At 49.3% G+C, this 14774-nt stretch overlaps 1 protein-coding gene across 1 annotated transcript in view; it reads left to right on the plus strand.

Moving 5' to 3' along the window:
• Positions 1 to 14774, plus strand: part of QSOX1 (quiescin sulfhydryl oxidase 1) — a 357780-nt gene that overhangs the window by 273697 nt on the left and 69309 nt on the right. The window contains exon 8 of the mRNA XM_086955434.1: positions 6971 to 7100. Within this exon, the coding sequence (XP_086811560.1) occupies positions 6971 to 7100 (130 nt within the window). The remainder of the gene's footprint in view (positions 1 to 6970; positions 7101 to 14774) is intronic.

Below are 14774 nucleotides of genomic sequence, written 5' to 3' on the forward strand. Positions count from 1 at the left end.
GAGGTCCTTCCCGGGTTTGGGTATGAGCGCTATTTCCGCCATGCCCATGGAGGGTGTTGGTCCGTCAGTGTCCAAGAAAGAATTGTACAATCTCAAGATGTGGGGTATGAGCTGTGTCTGAAACATGCAGTAGAAGGCCAACGGTAGGCTGTCCGAACCCGGTGTCCTTCCAAGAGGGAGGTCCTTTAGCTCCGCCGTCGTCTCCTCCGCTGTTAGAGGCCCCTCCAGACCCGGATCGTGGTGGGGATGTAACGGGTGCCAGGCACACTGGCTTAAGGCATCCTCAATAAGATCTGCGGGCGGTGGGTCTGCCGCATAAAGTGTTGCGCAATAGGCCCTAAAGGCCTCACATTCGGCCCGCTCTGAAGTGACTCGCGAGTCGTCCGGGAGTTTAATATTAGCTATGTGAGCTTTCGCTGCCCGTGCCCTCAGACGCCTCGCCAATTGCTTGCCCACTTTGTCCCCCCTTCATAATACCGCTGTTTCAAGACTATGAGGGATCTTTCCGCTTTATTGGTGTGTAAAACGCGCAGTTGCCCCCGCAGGTTCGCGAGCCGCCGTCTGGATGCAGGCGAGGTACGAGCCTCGTCTTGTTTTTCTGCTGCCTTGATGTCTGCAGACAGGCTGTGTTCCAGAAGTCGGGCCTCGCGCGCCCGTGCAATCGAGAGAGTGGTGATGTGGCCTTGAAAGCATCCCAAACCACGGGGAAGGGTGTCTCAGGGGTATCATTGCTCGCGAAGTACGAGTCAATGGCAGCCCGTATGCTTTCCACGTCTGCCAGGTCCCGCAGAATACTCGGCGGCAGGCGCCACCTCAGAGTATGAGGGAAGCAAGCAGCTGGGTCCTGCAGGAGAAGCTCGACATGAGCATGATCAGAAAGTGATATAGCAGACATGCCGCCAGTAGGTCTCGCACCATGGCATGAGAGATAAATAGATAATCAATGCGTGAGTACGAGCGATGCACATGTGAATAGAATGAGAAATCCCTTGCCTCCGGCGAACAGCATCGCCAGGCATCTGCCAAGCCCAGTTCCGTTATTTGCGCACAAAGGGTAAAAGACATGGCACCCATCCCGGTCAAAGATGTTCCACTGCGGTCTGCCCCAGAGTCCCATACTATGTTAAAATCACCCCCCAGGGGACGCCCTTCGGGATATGGTTCCTCAAGAGTGCTCGGAGGTAAGAGTCCTGCATCTGGTTTGGTGCATAGACATTATACAGCGTAAATATGCGCCTCCCAATTCCAACACCTGCCTTAACAAAGCTCCCACCTGGACTACGTAGAGCCTTGATGTCCCCCTGCCTGACACCACTCCTGCACAGGATGGCCACCCCAGCCGTCTTAGTGGTCGCCTTAGACCAAAATTGGAGTGGATATTTAGGATGCGCCATGCGCAGAACATCTTCTTTCAAAAGATGAGTTTCTTGGAGGAATATGATGTCTGGGTCATGCTGGAGGAGGTATCGCCACACCTATCGCCGCTTGTTCAAAGAATTAAACCCCTTAACATTAAGAGAAAGCACCTTTAAAGGGCAAGGAAGGGCCATTGTGGGTTCTTATCCCGAACTAGTCATTTAAGCCAACGAAGGGAGCCGCGCAGTTCGAGGGACATTTCTGGCTTGCCCGGACATACACGCCAGCGCCACATCATTACCCACCCGCCACACTCAAGGAGATAAAGAAAGAGAGAGGTAGAAAAGTAAGAAAGCACAACAGTGGAGAATAGTAAACCAACAATGGCCAACAGGGCCATAATATTCTATTCCCTTCGCAGGGCATCCTACACCCAAGGGTTCGGATGTGCCCAGAGATGTCACTCCCTCAGGAACAATTGGGGGTAGGTTTGCAGTAGTCCTCTATTTCATTCCACGGGAAAGCCTCAACTTCCCCCACCCTATAGGCAAGGAGCTGGGGTGTAAATCAAGATGGCGCAGTAATCAGCAAACCTACGGAGAAGGGTGCATTTCAACATGTGCATGCTTCATAGTCCAGTGCAGGTGTACGCTCAGTCTATCATGGAGTTTAGGGATGCGAGGTGGATTCTTCCTTATCCCCTTCAAGGGATCGTATATGTGCGATGATATCCTGCTTGGCCTGCGAGGCGGATTGCTTATCCATGGGCGGCAAACGTCGATGACGATGAACAAGATGGTTTGGCAGGCACCCGCTCCTGGCGCTGGGGGCGGGAAGGGCTGGTCGGTGGTGATGACGGCAGTCGAAGCAACTGTGCTGCCTCCGTGTAGGACCATAACACTCTGCGCTTGGATTCCCATTTGAAGAAGAGGGCAAATGGATGGTCCCACTGGCATGAGATGCCCATGCTCCGCAGCTTCTCAGTCACAAGCTTAAAAGCACGGCGTTGCCGCAGGGTGTTGGGCGACAAGTTTTGGAAGATCTGGATCTTGTGCCCATCGTAGCTGAGATCTGGCTTAGCACGTGCCGCCCTGAGGATAGCCTCCTTCTCTGTAAAAAAGTGGAACCTGGTTAAGATGTCCAGGAGGAGCCCAGCCTCGGATACCCGGTGGGCTCTATCCAAATCCGGCGGAGAAGCGTCGTCATCCCCCCCCAGACCTCGTGGAGGAGTTGCGCCACATAGGTTATGATGTCTTTCCCCTCTGCTCCAAGAGGGACCCCCTGGATGCAGAGCATATTCCGGCGGCTCCCGTTTTCCAAAACTTCCTGCTTTACTTGCAGCTCTGTGTTGCTCCTCTAGTGCAAACAGGCATTGCCACAGTTGCTCCTGGTCCTCTGTGCGGGCATCCACTGTCTTTTCCAGCCCATCCACCCGGTCTCCTAAGTCAGTAATCTCTTTTCTAAGTTCTCGCACACACGAGTGAACCTCTGTGCGCAGAGAGGCAATTTCCATCTTGAGTTCTAACATGAAAGAGGTCAAAAATGCCTGGGTCACCGGCGTTGAGTCCCCCAAGGCCTGCGGTGCCACCTCTGTAGAAGCCGACGCTCCTGCCTTGCTCCACATTGCCATCACGGAGTTGTCTCTGGGGGCCGCAGCTGGGTCTACCTTGCCCCCTCTGGAACGCGTCATGCTCAGTCCTTAAGCGTCCCGTTAGCAACCGGGCAGCGTGGTCCGTGCGCGGTCGTTGTGCTGTATACCGAGAGGTCCACCTCCCAACCAGTGCCACTACTTTTCCTATCCTGCAATGTCCAAAACTGCAGCTGGGGGGTCCAATGCGTAGGGCCCTCCACCCAGACCCCAAACCACCAGGACGTGAGTTACAGCTCGTTTAGGCCCACCGCCTCTCTGCCCTCTCTACAACAGTACTTACTGGCAGGATACGTCATGCGCTAAAAAAGCCCTCAAGACCGGGCCAGGGAGTTTGAGTGTCCACTTCTGGGGTCCTGCTACTCCAAGCCAGACCACATACACCGTGCAACCCTCCTGCGGCAAGCGAACTTGAAGCCCTTTAGGGCCAGCAACACACTCTGACCAGCCAGTACACTGCGCCTCTCCGCTGTATCCCCGGCCTCACACTTGCCGTTGCTCAGTTGTCCCGGTCTCCCCCTCCTCCTCTCCAGCCAGCGCGATCTGTATTTCAGACCTCTTTAGTGTTGGAGCGGGTCGCCCAATGCCTCCAGGCCGCCCTGCTCAACGGTCATAAATGCCAGCACTTTCGCACTGAGCTAGGTGGCCCCCTGAACCCCCCCACGCAATCACCTGACTGCTGATGTGTAGCTGCTTTCCGCTAACGCCTTCTGTACCCCTCCAGGTAGTGTCACGTGGGGCAGAGGCCTTGCGTGGGGCTCAGGCTCCCCGGGTGCAGCAGTGCACAGGATCCAGTGCCTCAAGGCCGTCCGGTGTGAGAGTCCCAAAATGGCAGTGGAGCGCGCGCCTTGCTGTGCCGCTCACCTGTAGTCCCCAGTCTCAACCGCGCTGTACCTGATGCGGGTCCCGATAGCCCTGGTAGGCAGTGCCTGCATTCAGTCCAGTTGGGACCAATACCGCTAATATCCTCCAGGCGAGTGCTGCATGGTAAGTTCTGCCAGGCCGCTCATACATCCCCTCTGCCAGCCCCGTTGTAGGCCCTGTCGATGCATCCCTCGGAGTGTTGCCTGCCTGTACGCCTCAGCCACCTCCAGTCACTCAAAGGCGATATCTCAGCTACGCCCGCCACCGCCGCTCCGCTCGGGATCACCAGGCTGCAGGGGCGGGGGCTCCTCCTCACCTCAGATCATTGCCGGGTAATGTGTAGTCCTTCAACTGGCCTCCAAGAAGGTCACCCCAATCAATGTCCTCACCAGGGGTGGCCGCCACCGCTTCTCGGCAGTTGCCGCAGGGCAGGCCCTACCAGGCCTCCCATCCGTCCCCACCTCCGCTAGCTCCGATGTGGGCTCTGCCGTCGCGGTCTTTAGGGGTTTCTCCAGTCCAATCACTGCAGCCCCCACCAGACTTCCAGAAGACGCAATGTCGCAAGCCGATCCTGACTTACAGGGACCCTGAGGAGTCCGCAGAGCACAGGGGGGGGGCGCCAGAGGTCTCACAAAATGGCGGTTCACTCCACCAGGCCTCCGACTTCCCTCCGTCTTCTACCCTGTAAACCACTGTCAAACTAAATGCAGCCCCTCCACAGTTGTCCCAGGTCACAGTGGTCAACGTCCACCCCTAGGACAGCGGTTACAGCACCCCAGCTCCGCTTTAATTGCAGATGGTGGTAGCGGATCCCCGGAGACATGTCTCACCTCATCTCTGGCAAGACCACGCCCCCAGGAGTATCGTTTTAAGTGTGCATATTTCCGCATCATTGGCACAGATATAATTTCACCAAGACCATTCAACCCCAGAATGTTCACACCAGGTCCTTGTATGTTTTCCATGATGCCCGTACTTTATACACTTTTTTACCCATCCTCTCCCTTCATATATTTGCTTTTTAGCTGACATGCACAAATCCAGGTCTGTCTTCATTGTTCGATTTCTGGGGACGAGGGCCACACCCCACTTTCGTAACACATTCCTTCTTGCGACTATGATCCCCAATCTAAATAGGGCCCCCTGATATTTCTGTATGGTGGTTTCTCCCCATGTATCTAACAGAGCTAGTTTGGTGGAGGGCAACCTTGGACACTGTGTGCTCAGTGGGACAATGCCCCACTCTCTTCCAATAGTGCCTTATTCAGGCATCTCCCAGCAGTGTGTGGATAAAACTGCACCTGATCCACTATCCTCTGAGACAACAATCAGAAGACCCACTCCTGATCTTCGCCAGGAGTTTTCTACTGAGGTATGCTCTGTTCACAATGTTTACTTGTGGCAGTAACAAACTGGTTACTCAGACAACTCTCTCGGGCGCACAGTGCCTCATCCCATCCTGGTCTTCTTCTTGTTTTACCTTTAGGGCCTCTTTTGGATCTGGAGCGTTATTAATTATTTTCATATAGATTCACGATATAACACCTTATTGGTGGTGTTCAGACATTATTCTGTCCTCAAAAGGGGCGGTGTTTTCAATCGTCGGCCGCCATCAGGACATGGATGGCCAGGGCATGTCTTAATTATAAATGTTTATAGGTCTGAGGTTGCTTATTCACATTCCCTGAGAAGGCTCTCAAAAGGTACAATTCCCTCAGTCCCACACGTTTCCTAGCTTACTAACACTTATGTCCCAGGTGTTAAAACCCTGCAGGCCGGCCGTTCACCTTCTTTAAAAAATCACTTACCCACAGCAGTGTTGCTTTCATTAGCATCCCATCCCATCTCAAGTATTTTGTGGTCCTATCTCATGCCTTAATTACTGATTGAGTGTGCTGCTCATGCCTTAATTACTGATTGAGTGTGCTGCAGGAGTGTCACTCTTACCATTGTCTATAAAACATCGCCAGGTGTCCTTTGAATCCATTGCTTGCCTATCTGTCCTCATTGAGGGTGCATCAAGCAGAGCAAAGACCCATGCGTTTACTGTTAGTAGCCGAGATGTCCAATAGTATACTTGGACGTCTGGGAGGGCACTGCCTTCCTCATACACCCATTTCTGTCCATTCTTGTGCAATTACCAGCTGCATATGCTCTAAGATTCCATGTTGAATGCATCAGGGGAAATTCATTTGGCATGAAAGATTCTTAGAACCCTACCTGTTTTCATTTTTGCTGTGTCCTGATTCATATAATGCTAAACTATAAGATATAATCTTGGCAGAACAATCATATGCCCCTCCTATGTAGTCTGTAAACACATTATTTACTTATGCATTCTCAAGAGCAGCTGCTCAGATTACCCAGGCAGTCCTTCACAGCCTGTTTCGTTAATGCCTGATCTGAATTAGAAAACACGCCATTGTTTTCAGAAAAGTACTGCTTTGTAGTAACTTACTCTTAGCTGAACGCTTCTGCTTTTACACACACACGTTACGGGTGAGTAAGCGGAGTCATTTGTATTACACCATACTGAAACATGAGCAGGCTACATTGGACTGTCATTCCTTGTGTTCTCCGTGTCCATAAACGCACTCAACTTCTCTGGCCAAGCAGTGGTATATAGTGTTGCCTTTGTGCTGCTTTCCACATAGTAATGGGTTAGACACACAAATTACCTAAAAGGACGGATGGGTTCAGGAAGAGGCTCAGTACCCATGGGCATCAGTCTTGTGATACTGATATGTCTCAGTTTCTGGTCTTACCAGCAGAAACCCTAGGGGTCTCAATAGTTAGTAGGAGAGAGGAGCCAGGTTGTGTGTTCTGCAGTCAGCATAGTGTTTCTTTTCTCATGCACGTTTTCTCTAATCTCTGGTATCCTTCTCTGTTGTTGGTCCTCAATCTTCCATTCCATATTGAACAGCTTTTCTAACTCTTATTAACTCCGTACCACCCACAGGTATCATTAGCTCACTCCGAAAGCACCCCGAATTTTACTTTCTCATCCTCTGAACTGCCCTGTATTTTTAATTCTCAATGTCCTGTCAGCTGTGCATGTTCCCTCTAACCATCCCTCTGGGGGTCTTCGCTTTCTCTCCTTAGCTCAAAGGTGTATATGGCAGATCTGGAATCCGCGCTGCATTACACACTACGCGTGGAAGTGGCTAAGTTTCCAGTTCTAGATGGTGACAGACTAACTGCACTGAAGAAATACGTTCACGTGCTGGCCAAGGTGAGTGTACATCATCCCCTACAGGTATGCCATTCTTCTGGGATATGAACCAGTGATAGTGTTCTCCCCTGACTGCAACAAATGTTGGGCACTACCAGAGATAGCCAGCTTTTGATACATGTGATAGGCTGTCTCTGCAACATGCAAGGCAGTTCTCCGCTCCCCCACACACCGTGTGATTGACATTGCAAGGTTTGCAGTATACTAAAACACTGTCTGGCAGGTGCATGGTGAATGAGAGGGAGAAAGAGAGCGAGAAAAAAAGAAAAAGTCTACTGCTGATTGTATGGTAGGCAGGGCAATACTTGGCCAGCCTATCACACCACCGCCGCCACATATCAAATTAATTCAGCCTTTATTACTAGAAATCCAAAAAGCAGCCAGCAAATGTCTGGTCACTTAGCACACATGACTATGGGAAATGCATGCTATTTAACCTTTTATGAACCACAGCCTGGCTCAGCAGCAAGGGCATCGCCCTCAACCTCTTGAAGTTGCTTCCCTCTCCCTCTTTAGTACTTTTCAGCATGCATCAAATACAATTTCATGTGCTATGCAAATCGCCGTACATTGAAACTACAACTGATGACAGGTGTAATGCTTGCAAAAGACTCTGTCTTGCTATATCTAGGGCCTCATCCTACAATGCCAAAGGATCCAAGTTGCACCTCACTATTGAAGCCCAACAAGGCTGAACCAGACTGGGGTTATTTGTGGTTCATAGCATGTGTGGCTGTATATACACATGCTGTGCATACTCCTGCATCTAGTACTGGGCTCAAGCTGCAACTTGTTTTTGTTTTAAGAAGTCTTTAGAGTTACATGGAATTATGTGACTTCTCCCTTAGTTACCAATGCGCTTAGGCACTGATTCCATTGTTAGATTTTTTGCTCCACCATCAGGTTCAGAAGCATATTGATGGTGACCCAAACTCTATATTGTCAACATTTATTTCTTCAGGACTGCACAGTCAAATCCTCTACTTCAGTTACTGAGAAGATTTCCTCATCGACCGTCATCCTTTTTCTGCCCCCTCGACGTGCTTCAGAGCTGTTACTGAAGACTGGGTCCCCAACTCTCAGGGCTCCACGCATCTTCCATCGTCCGCTCCTGGGAATGATAAGGCGTAGAGGGTGATGGACTGGATACCAGTCAGAAAATGTCTTCAGTGCCACACCAGATACCCCTGGGCCGACCTCCACAAGTGCTTTAATCTGTGTCTTTCCCCCAGTCACAACACCACCGACACCTTCTGCTTGGCTTTCAGGTGCAAGAAGACCCTTTACTAATGAAGAGGCAGATGCTGGGTACACATCAACATGTGGTGGTCCATAGAAGACACACCGGACAACTTCAAGAAAGCTGACCCCCTCAAAGCCCAAGAAGAAGAGGCTGCAGTGTTGTCAGATGTCCCAGCCCAGAGGTCATTGATTTCCGGCTCCCATGAACCAAAAGAAGAGAGGGATGAAGACATTCTATCCACCTCACTGGACACCAGCTCTTGCACAAAGTCACCATGAGAACTGTGAGAATGGTTAAAGCCAAAGTATGTAAACTTAATTCCAAATTAAACATTGAGGCAGAGTACGGCCTCTGTGCGGTTAAAACATAGAGTTTCATGCACAAGCCCCTGCCGCCTGCTGGCCCTCCGTTGCTTTCGGAGCCTGTTGGCACAGTAACTCCTAAACATCCTTCAACGCCAAAGTCCCCACAGGTACCAAGCCTCCTTTGGTGCGAAGACCACTTTCCACAGGAAACTTCTAGAACTTTGACTGAGCCATTCTTCAAAAGCAACAGGCAGAGTCTGATGAGAGACCGGGATTGATTTCCACCTGTCTCTGTGTGAGGAACATCCCTTCAGGCACTGCAGAGAATTCGCCCAAAAAGAGTAGGCTGGCCTTTTATCGAGACATGCCAGCATTGGACGACTCTTTCCAGCCTGAAGCGCAAAAAAAGCATGGAGTCAAAGCTACCAGTCTTCCACCTGCCCCTCCACCATCTCCACTTCCCCCACCATCACCACCTCCTCCAGATTGCCCAGAACTATCTTCACAGCGCTGCATTGACATCGGAAGTCCTAGTCCCTATTCCCAATCAGAGGACTAAGACACCCCCTCTTTGGCCCACAGATGGCCTGTGGGAAGCTTATGATATCGACCCCCATGGCGTGCACACCTAGGGCATGTCCCAGTGAGGGCTTTTCCCAACAACTCTGCAGCATACCTTGCGGTGATACAGCGGGCAGTGGAAAACCATAATGTGGATATCTACACTACTCCAGAGAAAGAAGATTTTTTGGTGGGGATGCTCTCTAGAACAGAACACTGTCCAGTTTCTCCCGATGTTAATGGGGAGGTTTATGAATCTGTTTGGCCCAAATACCTTTAGTGACCAGTAAAATATCAGGTGGTTACACCCCAGAGTGGAGAAGACAGAAGACGCTTAAACCTTCTTTCTCTGACCCCACATACATAAAGAGGCATGACCCCCCCCCCCCCCCCGCCGCCTCCCTGGTGGTACACTCATTCCGGAAACGCGCTGCTGCTCAAGCTAAAGGCGACACCTCTACACACGATAGATAGCAAGTGCATTTATGCAGTGGGGAAGAGGTATAAGTTAGGGCAGTTACCCATTGGTGCATCTGCAATTCAGTAGGCCTGTTGCGCAACAACAGCGCTCAGTGGGAGGAAATGGAGGATCTACTCCAGTACCTCCTTGAGCAGTTTAGAAAAAGGGGGGAGGAGATCTTTTCAGATGGCAAAACCATCTCCAACACCACCATACTTTGCACCCTCGATGAAGCCGCTACAGCAGCCAGAGGAGCAAATATCTCCATCTTGCCTCTTTGGCACTTCCAGCTCCGTATATCCTACAAGACAGAAGTTCAACAGTATCTCATCAATCTGCCATTTGATGAGGAACAACTCTTTGGCCCACAGTTTGATGAGATGCTCTGTAAAATATAGGAGGACACCAACATGGCTAAGGCTATTAGTGCCCTCCAGACTATGGCGGTTAGGGGATCCTTTCGGATGTCACAGCACAGAGGTGGATCTAAGACAACCTCTCCAGCCCAGACCCAGTTGTACCCAGTTGTACCAAAGGTAGCAGCAGACCTACCACCAGCAAGGGTGTTCAGGCTGGGCACTTTCCATGGCAACAAATCCAACAAAGGCAGAGGCAAAGAAACTCCCAGTAAGGAGGCCTCTGCTTCCAAACATTGAATTCCCTCACATCCCACAACACCTGTGAGGAGAGACTACAAGGGTTCCTTCCTCCCTGGGAGGAAATCACCCCATACCTGCAGGTTCTGCTAATCACTGAGCACAGCTATTGCCTGGAACTCCTTTCAATCCAACCCCGCGCACTCACCCTCAGCCCGGAGTACCTTTGCCTCCTACAAGAGGAGGTACAAGTGCTCCGTCTCAAAGGAGTGGTAGAGCTAATGTCTTTCCAACATTGGGGAAAGGAACTTTACTCCCTCTACTTCCTCATTCTCAAGAATGATGGCTCCCTCTGGCCAATCCTCTAGCACAGATCTCTCAACATATACATCCATTCAGAACATTTCCATATGACCACCTTGCACAATGTCATCCCTCTGCTGCAGAAATTACATGACCATACTAGACCTGAAGGACAGCTACTTTCAAATACCCATTCACCTGGTTCACTGGCTCTGCTTCATGGTAAGTTAGCAACACTACCAATTAAAAGTGTTGCCTTTCGGGGTCACCTCAGCTCCTAGAGTATTCACAAAATGTCTAGCGGTGGTAGCCGCCAACCTCAGAAGAGGGGCACACGTGTGTTGCGCTACCTAGATGATTGGTTGATCAGTACTGCCTTTCCACTGCCCAAGTCGCTATCTCCCTGCTCCACAGCTTGGAATATGTCATTAATGTCACCAAATCTCATCTTCAGCCCCTTCAAGTTCAGCTGTTCATGGGGTCCATTAAAAATACAGTTACTGGCTTAACGTTTGGGATCCCACTGATTTGAACAAATATGAACAATTATGGGCCACATTAGCTATGACAGTGGCAAAAAGAGACATAGCACAAAAATGGGGGGCTCCGGAATTGCCGACAGTGTCGGGCTGGGTCAGAAATATGGATCTCCTCATGGTAAAGGAACGGGCAGTTTATATGTTGCGGGCATGTCCGCGTAAATGGAACAAAGTGTGGTCACCTTGGAATAAATATAGGGGGGAACCGTGTGACCCGTTGCCGGAGGATGAAGAACTAGAATCAGATGAGGAGGATGAATAGAGGGGCGTACTGAAGTGGGATACCTGAGTTATGTGAGGGGGGAGGGAGCAATGGTTATATGCTATGCATCATTATACGAGCCTTATGCAGTGGAGGACATCATTCTATGACAGAACACAATTATATGCAGTGATGATGACGTCTGTTATGATTTTGGTTATTTGTTTATAAAAAAGGGAAAAACTGAACAGGAAAAACACTCTCCATCCGCACGCAAAAATTAATGAAAACTAACTGTGGTATACAACAGATGAGCAAAATACGAACTGAAACACACTCCGGACAGTTGATTTGTATGTCATTATTATAAATCTATGTTTCTTTTTTCATTATGTGCGTTGTGAACATTGCAAATGTAAGCCTTTATATCCTGTCATGTGAATACCACCATGCACGTAGTGAAGTAACAGGTATCAGTTATGAGAGATGATATTGTTGAACTTAACCTGTAAGCCAATTTGTCAATAAAGTTTTTCAAAAAAAAAAATACAGTTACTGGCAAAGCATACCCAAATGAACAAAGAGTGGAGGCATTTCAGACACTACTGTGGTAGAACAGGAACAACTTGTTGCAATCCCTTTATGGACTCCGTTCCCACGGTGACCATCACCACAGGTGCATCCATTACAGACTCTGGGTGCATCTCAAAAGAATTACAGACCAAAGAGATTAACCCTCAAAGCATTTATCAGTGACATTCAAGGCAAGGCAGTCCTGATACGAACAGACAGCATGACCGCTTTGTACTATCTTCACAAACAGGGCGGCACACATTCCCCACAGCCATGAACGCTAGCTTTGCAAATTTGGCTTTGGGTGATGCACCATCAGATACGCCACCTGGTGAAGTAATTCCCACGGGCGGACAACAACTTTGCAGTCTTACTTAACAGGATACAGCAACAAGTCCATGACTGGGAACTCCACCCTCAAGTCCTACTCCTGTACTTCGGTCGGTGGGATATCCCAAACATAGATCTCTTTGAAACAACGCGAAATGCATCCGTTCGTAGCATGTAGTGCTGCAGATTCCCTAAGTAGTACTGTCCTTAATGAAGGACCAAAACTGATTTCTGCAGTGCAGAGCAGAAGAAAACAATTGACTGGAATGCAGTCCGGGTAATTGTTATAGGCTGTGACTTTGGCAAGCATTCCATTCATCACCTTCAATTGTTTTAAGTTTGACAGGTATACTCAGAGGTGCATCCCATGTTTGATGCCACAGAATCTTAATTGTAGCCCACTGATTAAGCCAAACCAGGTCAAAACTGTTCTACAGTTGTTTTGTTCCTGTTCTCAGAGGTTGGATCCTGTCAATTTAGGCTGTATTGAACAGGGCCAAGACTTACTTGTATATGGTTGCTACCTGTTTGTGTGGCACAGTTGGCATAAAAAAGTCAACCCAAATACGGCCCGAATGATTGTTAGTGGCTACTTTTGTCAGGATCCTACCCAATCCATTTTGCTGTTTTAATATGTGATGCCCCAGTATTGACTGTTTAGCCCAGGCGGGTATTGTGCTGATTGTCTCATGGGATACAAGCTGCACCTCACTGATCAGGCCCATCATGGTTGAAACTGGTCTTAGTTGCATGTATTCCTGTTCAGAGGTGATGAGTATTACAGTTTGTTTGGTAATGTTCCTGTGGAACCGCTACCAAGACTGTTTGGCATTTGGTTGCAACCAGCTTGGAGTGGGACGGTGGGCAAAAACCAATGGACCGAAATACAGCTCAAAATCATTGCCAATGCCTCAGACTTTTAGAACTATTACACCCATCTCCTTTTGTTATTTCTGTGTAATGGGCCACCCAAACCAATGGACCGGAATACAGCTCAAAATCATTGCCAATGCCTCAGACTTTTAGAACTATTACACCCATCTCCTTTTGTTATTTCTGTGTAATGGGCCACCCTTTGAACCTTAGAGGGGAATCAGCTAAATATGGTATTAGGCAAAAGGAACCCTATCGGAATTAAATTCCAATGCATTGTGGTGTTAGTGTGTTGCTTCAATATGTGTGTCCTGTTTCTTACTTATGATTGTCTTATCCTCCTTTTGTTTTCCTTGCTTGTTTCTTTTAAGATCAAAGCTGATAACAGTAGGACACTTTTATTGTTTATACTTGTTACGAAAAATTATGCACAATATATATATTTTTTATTTTGGAGTATACAGTCATCCGCACATATTTTGATTGCACGTAAATACATCATGCATAATTGATGTCAAATTAAAACACAATTTGTGGAATTCTCCCTAAATCCTCCCTGGATCTACGATGCCCCCAGGACTACCCGGGGTTCGGACACCAAATTACATCATTTGCAAATGCTAGGAGCGCTGTACATCCCTGATAAGGTAAACAATTAATAATAATACACAAAACAGATAAAACATGAAAAATAAAACCTAGGCAGCAAGTGGCAGAGGCAACGTATTTTGCATATCCCTAAGAAACATAGACAGGCTCAACATATATCAGTGTCTATCCCACTCCTCCCTCTGGATGGACCCATACTACACTAAGTAACAGGTTGCTAGGACACGCAGTGAGGCATCTGTTCTTATCCATGGCCATCCAATGACCTAGCTTTGTTGAGGTTTTCACCACTACCTTCATGCTTTCACGAAGACCATCACCCACCACCCCAGGGGAGAGGGCGGTTTTACCAATCACCCAGCCTGTCCTACCCTAATCTGCAAAGGTCAAAAAGGCATTCTCACCACAAACATCTGTCCGTTTCCCTCAGCCGAGGATAATTAATCGGACAGGGTATTGGGCATCATCTGCAACTGTGCCCTGGAGCTTCCCATCTGAGATGGGCCATCCGTGTCCCTGCCCGGTCGTCCGGCCATCCGGCCATCCGGCCATCTGCAGCTTCTCCAGTAGGACCCCTCACATCTCCTGATCCTGGTCAGCATTCTCGGCCTTGTGAACCAAGCGTAAACGTCGCTCCTCTGCAACTCCCCATTCGTGCATGTCTGCTCTCCATCTAGTCAGCCTAGAGGGGGCGTCCAATGGATAGCGATGCAGTGTTTAGCTAGCACAAGTCCCAGTAGCGTAAATTTATATTGCATTTGGGTCCCGGGTTTGAGAACTGGTAGAACCCTGAGGAGATCATGCTTGACCGTTGCCTCGACCTGAATTCCTGTGGCTTCCCGCATCGTCTCCGATACCCCTGACAGGTAGACCCAGAGCCGGGTACAATCCCATGTCATATGGGCAACAGTCGTGGGCTCACCACCACAGTGGGGACAGATCATCGAATGTCATATTAAACCATGCCAACTGGTGTGGGGTCCGGTATGTGCGGTGCAGGTAGTGGAATTGTGTGAGTTTAAAGTGAGCATTGCTGACCACCTCTCGAACCTGTGCTAACGCTTGCTCCCATTCCCCCTC

This window comes from Lissotriton vulgaris, chromosome 1_1, assembly GCF_964263255.1.
Source record: "Lissotriton vulgaris chromosome 1_1, aLisVul1.2, whole genome shotgun sequence".
NCBI lineage: Eukaryota > Metazoa > Chordata > Amphibia > Caudata > Salamandridae > Lissotriton > Lissotriton vulgaris.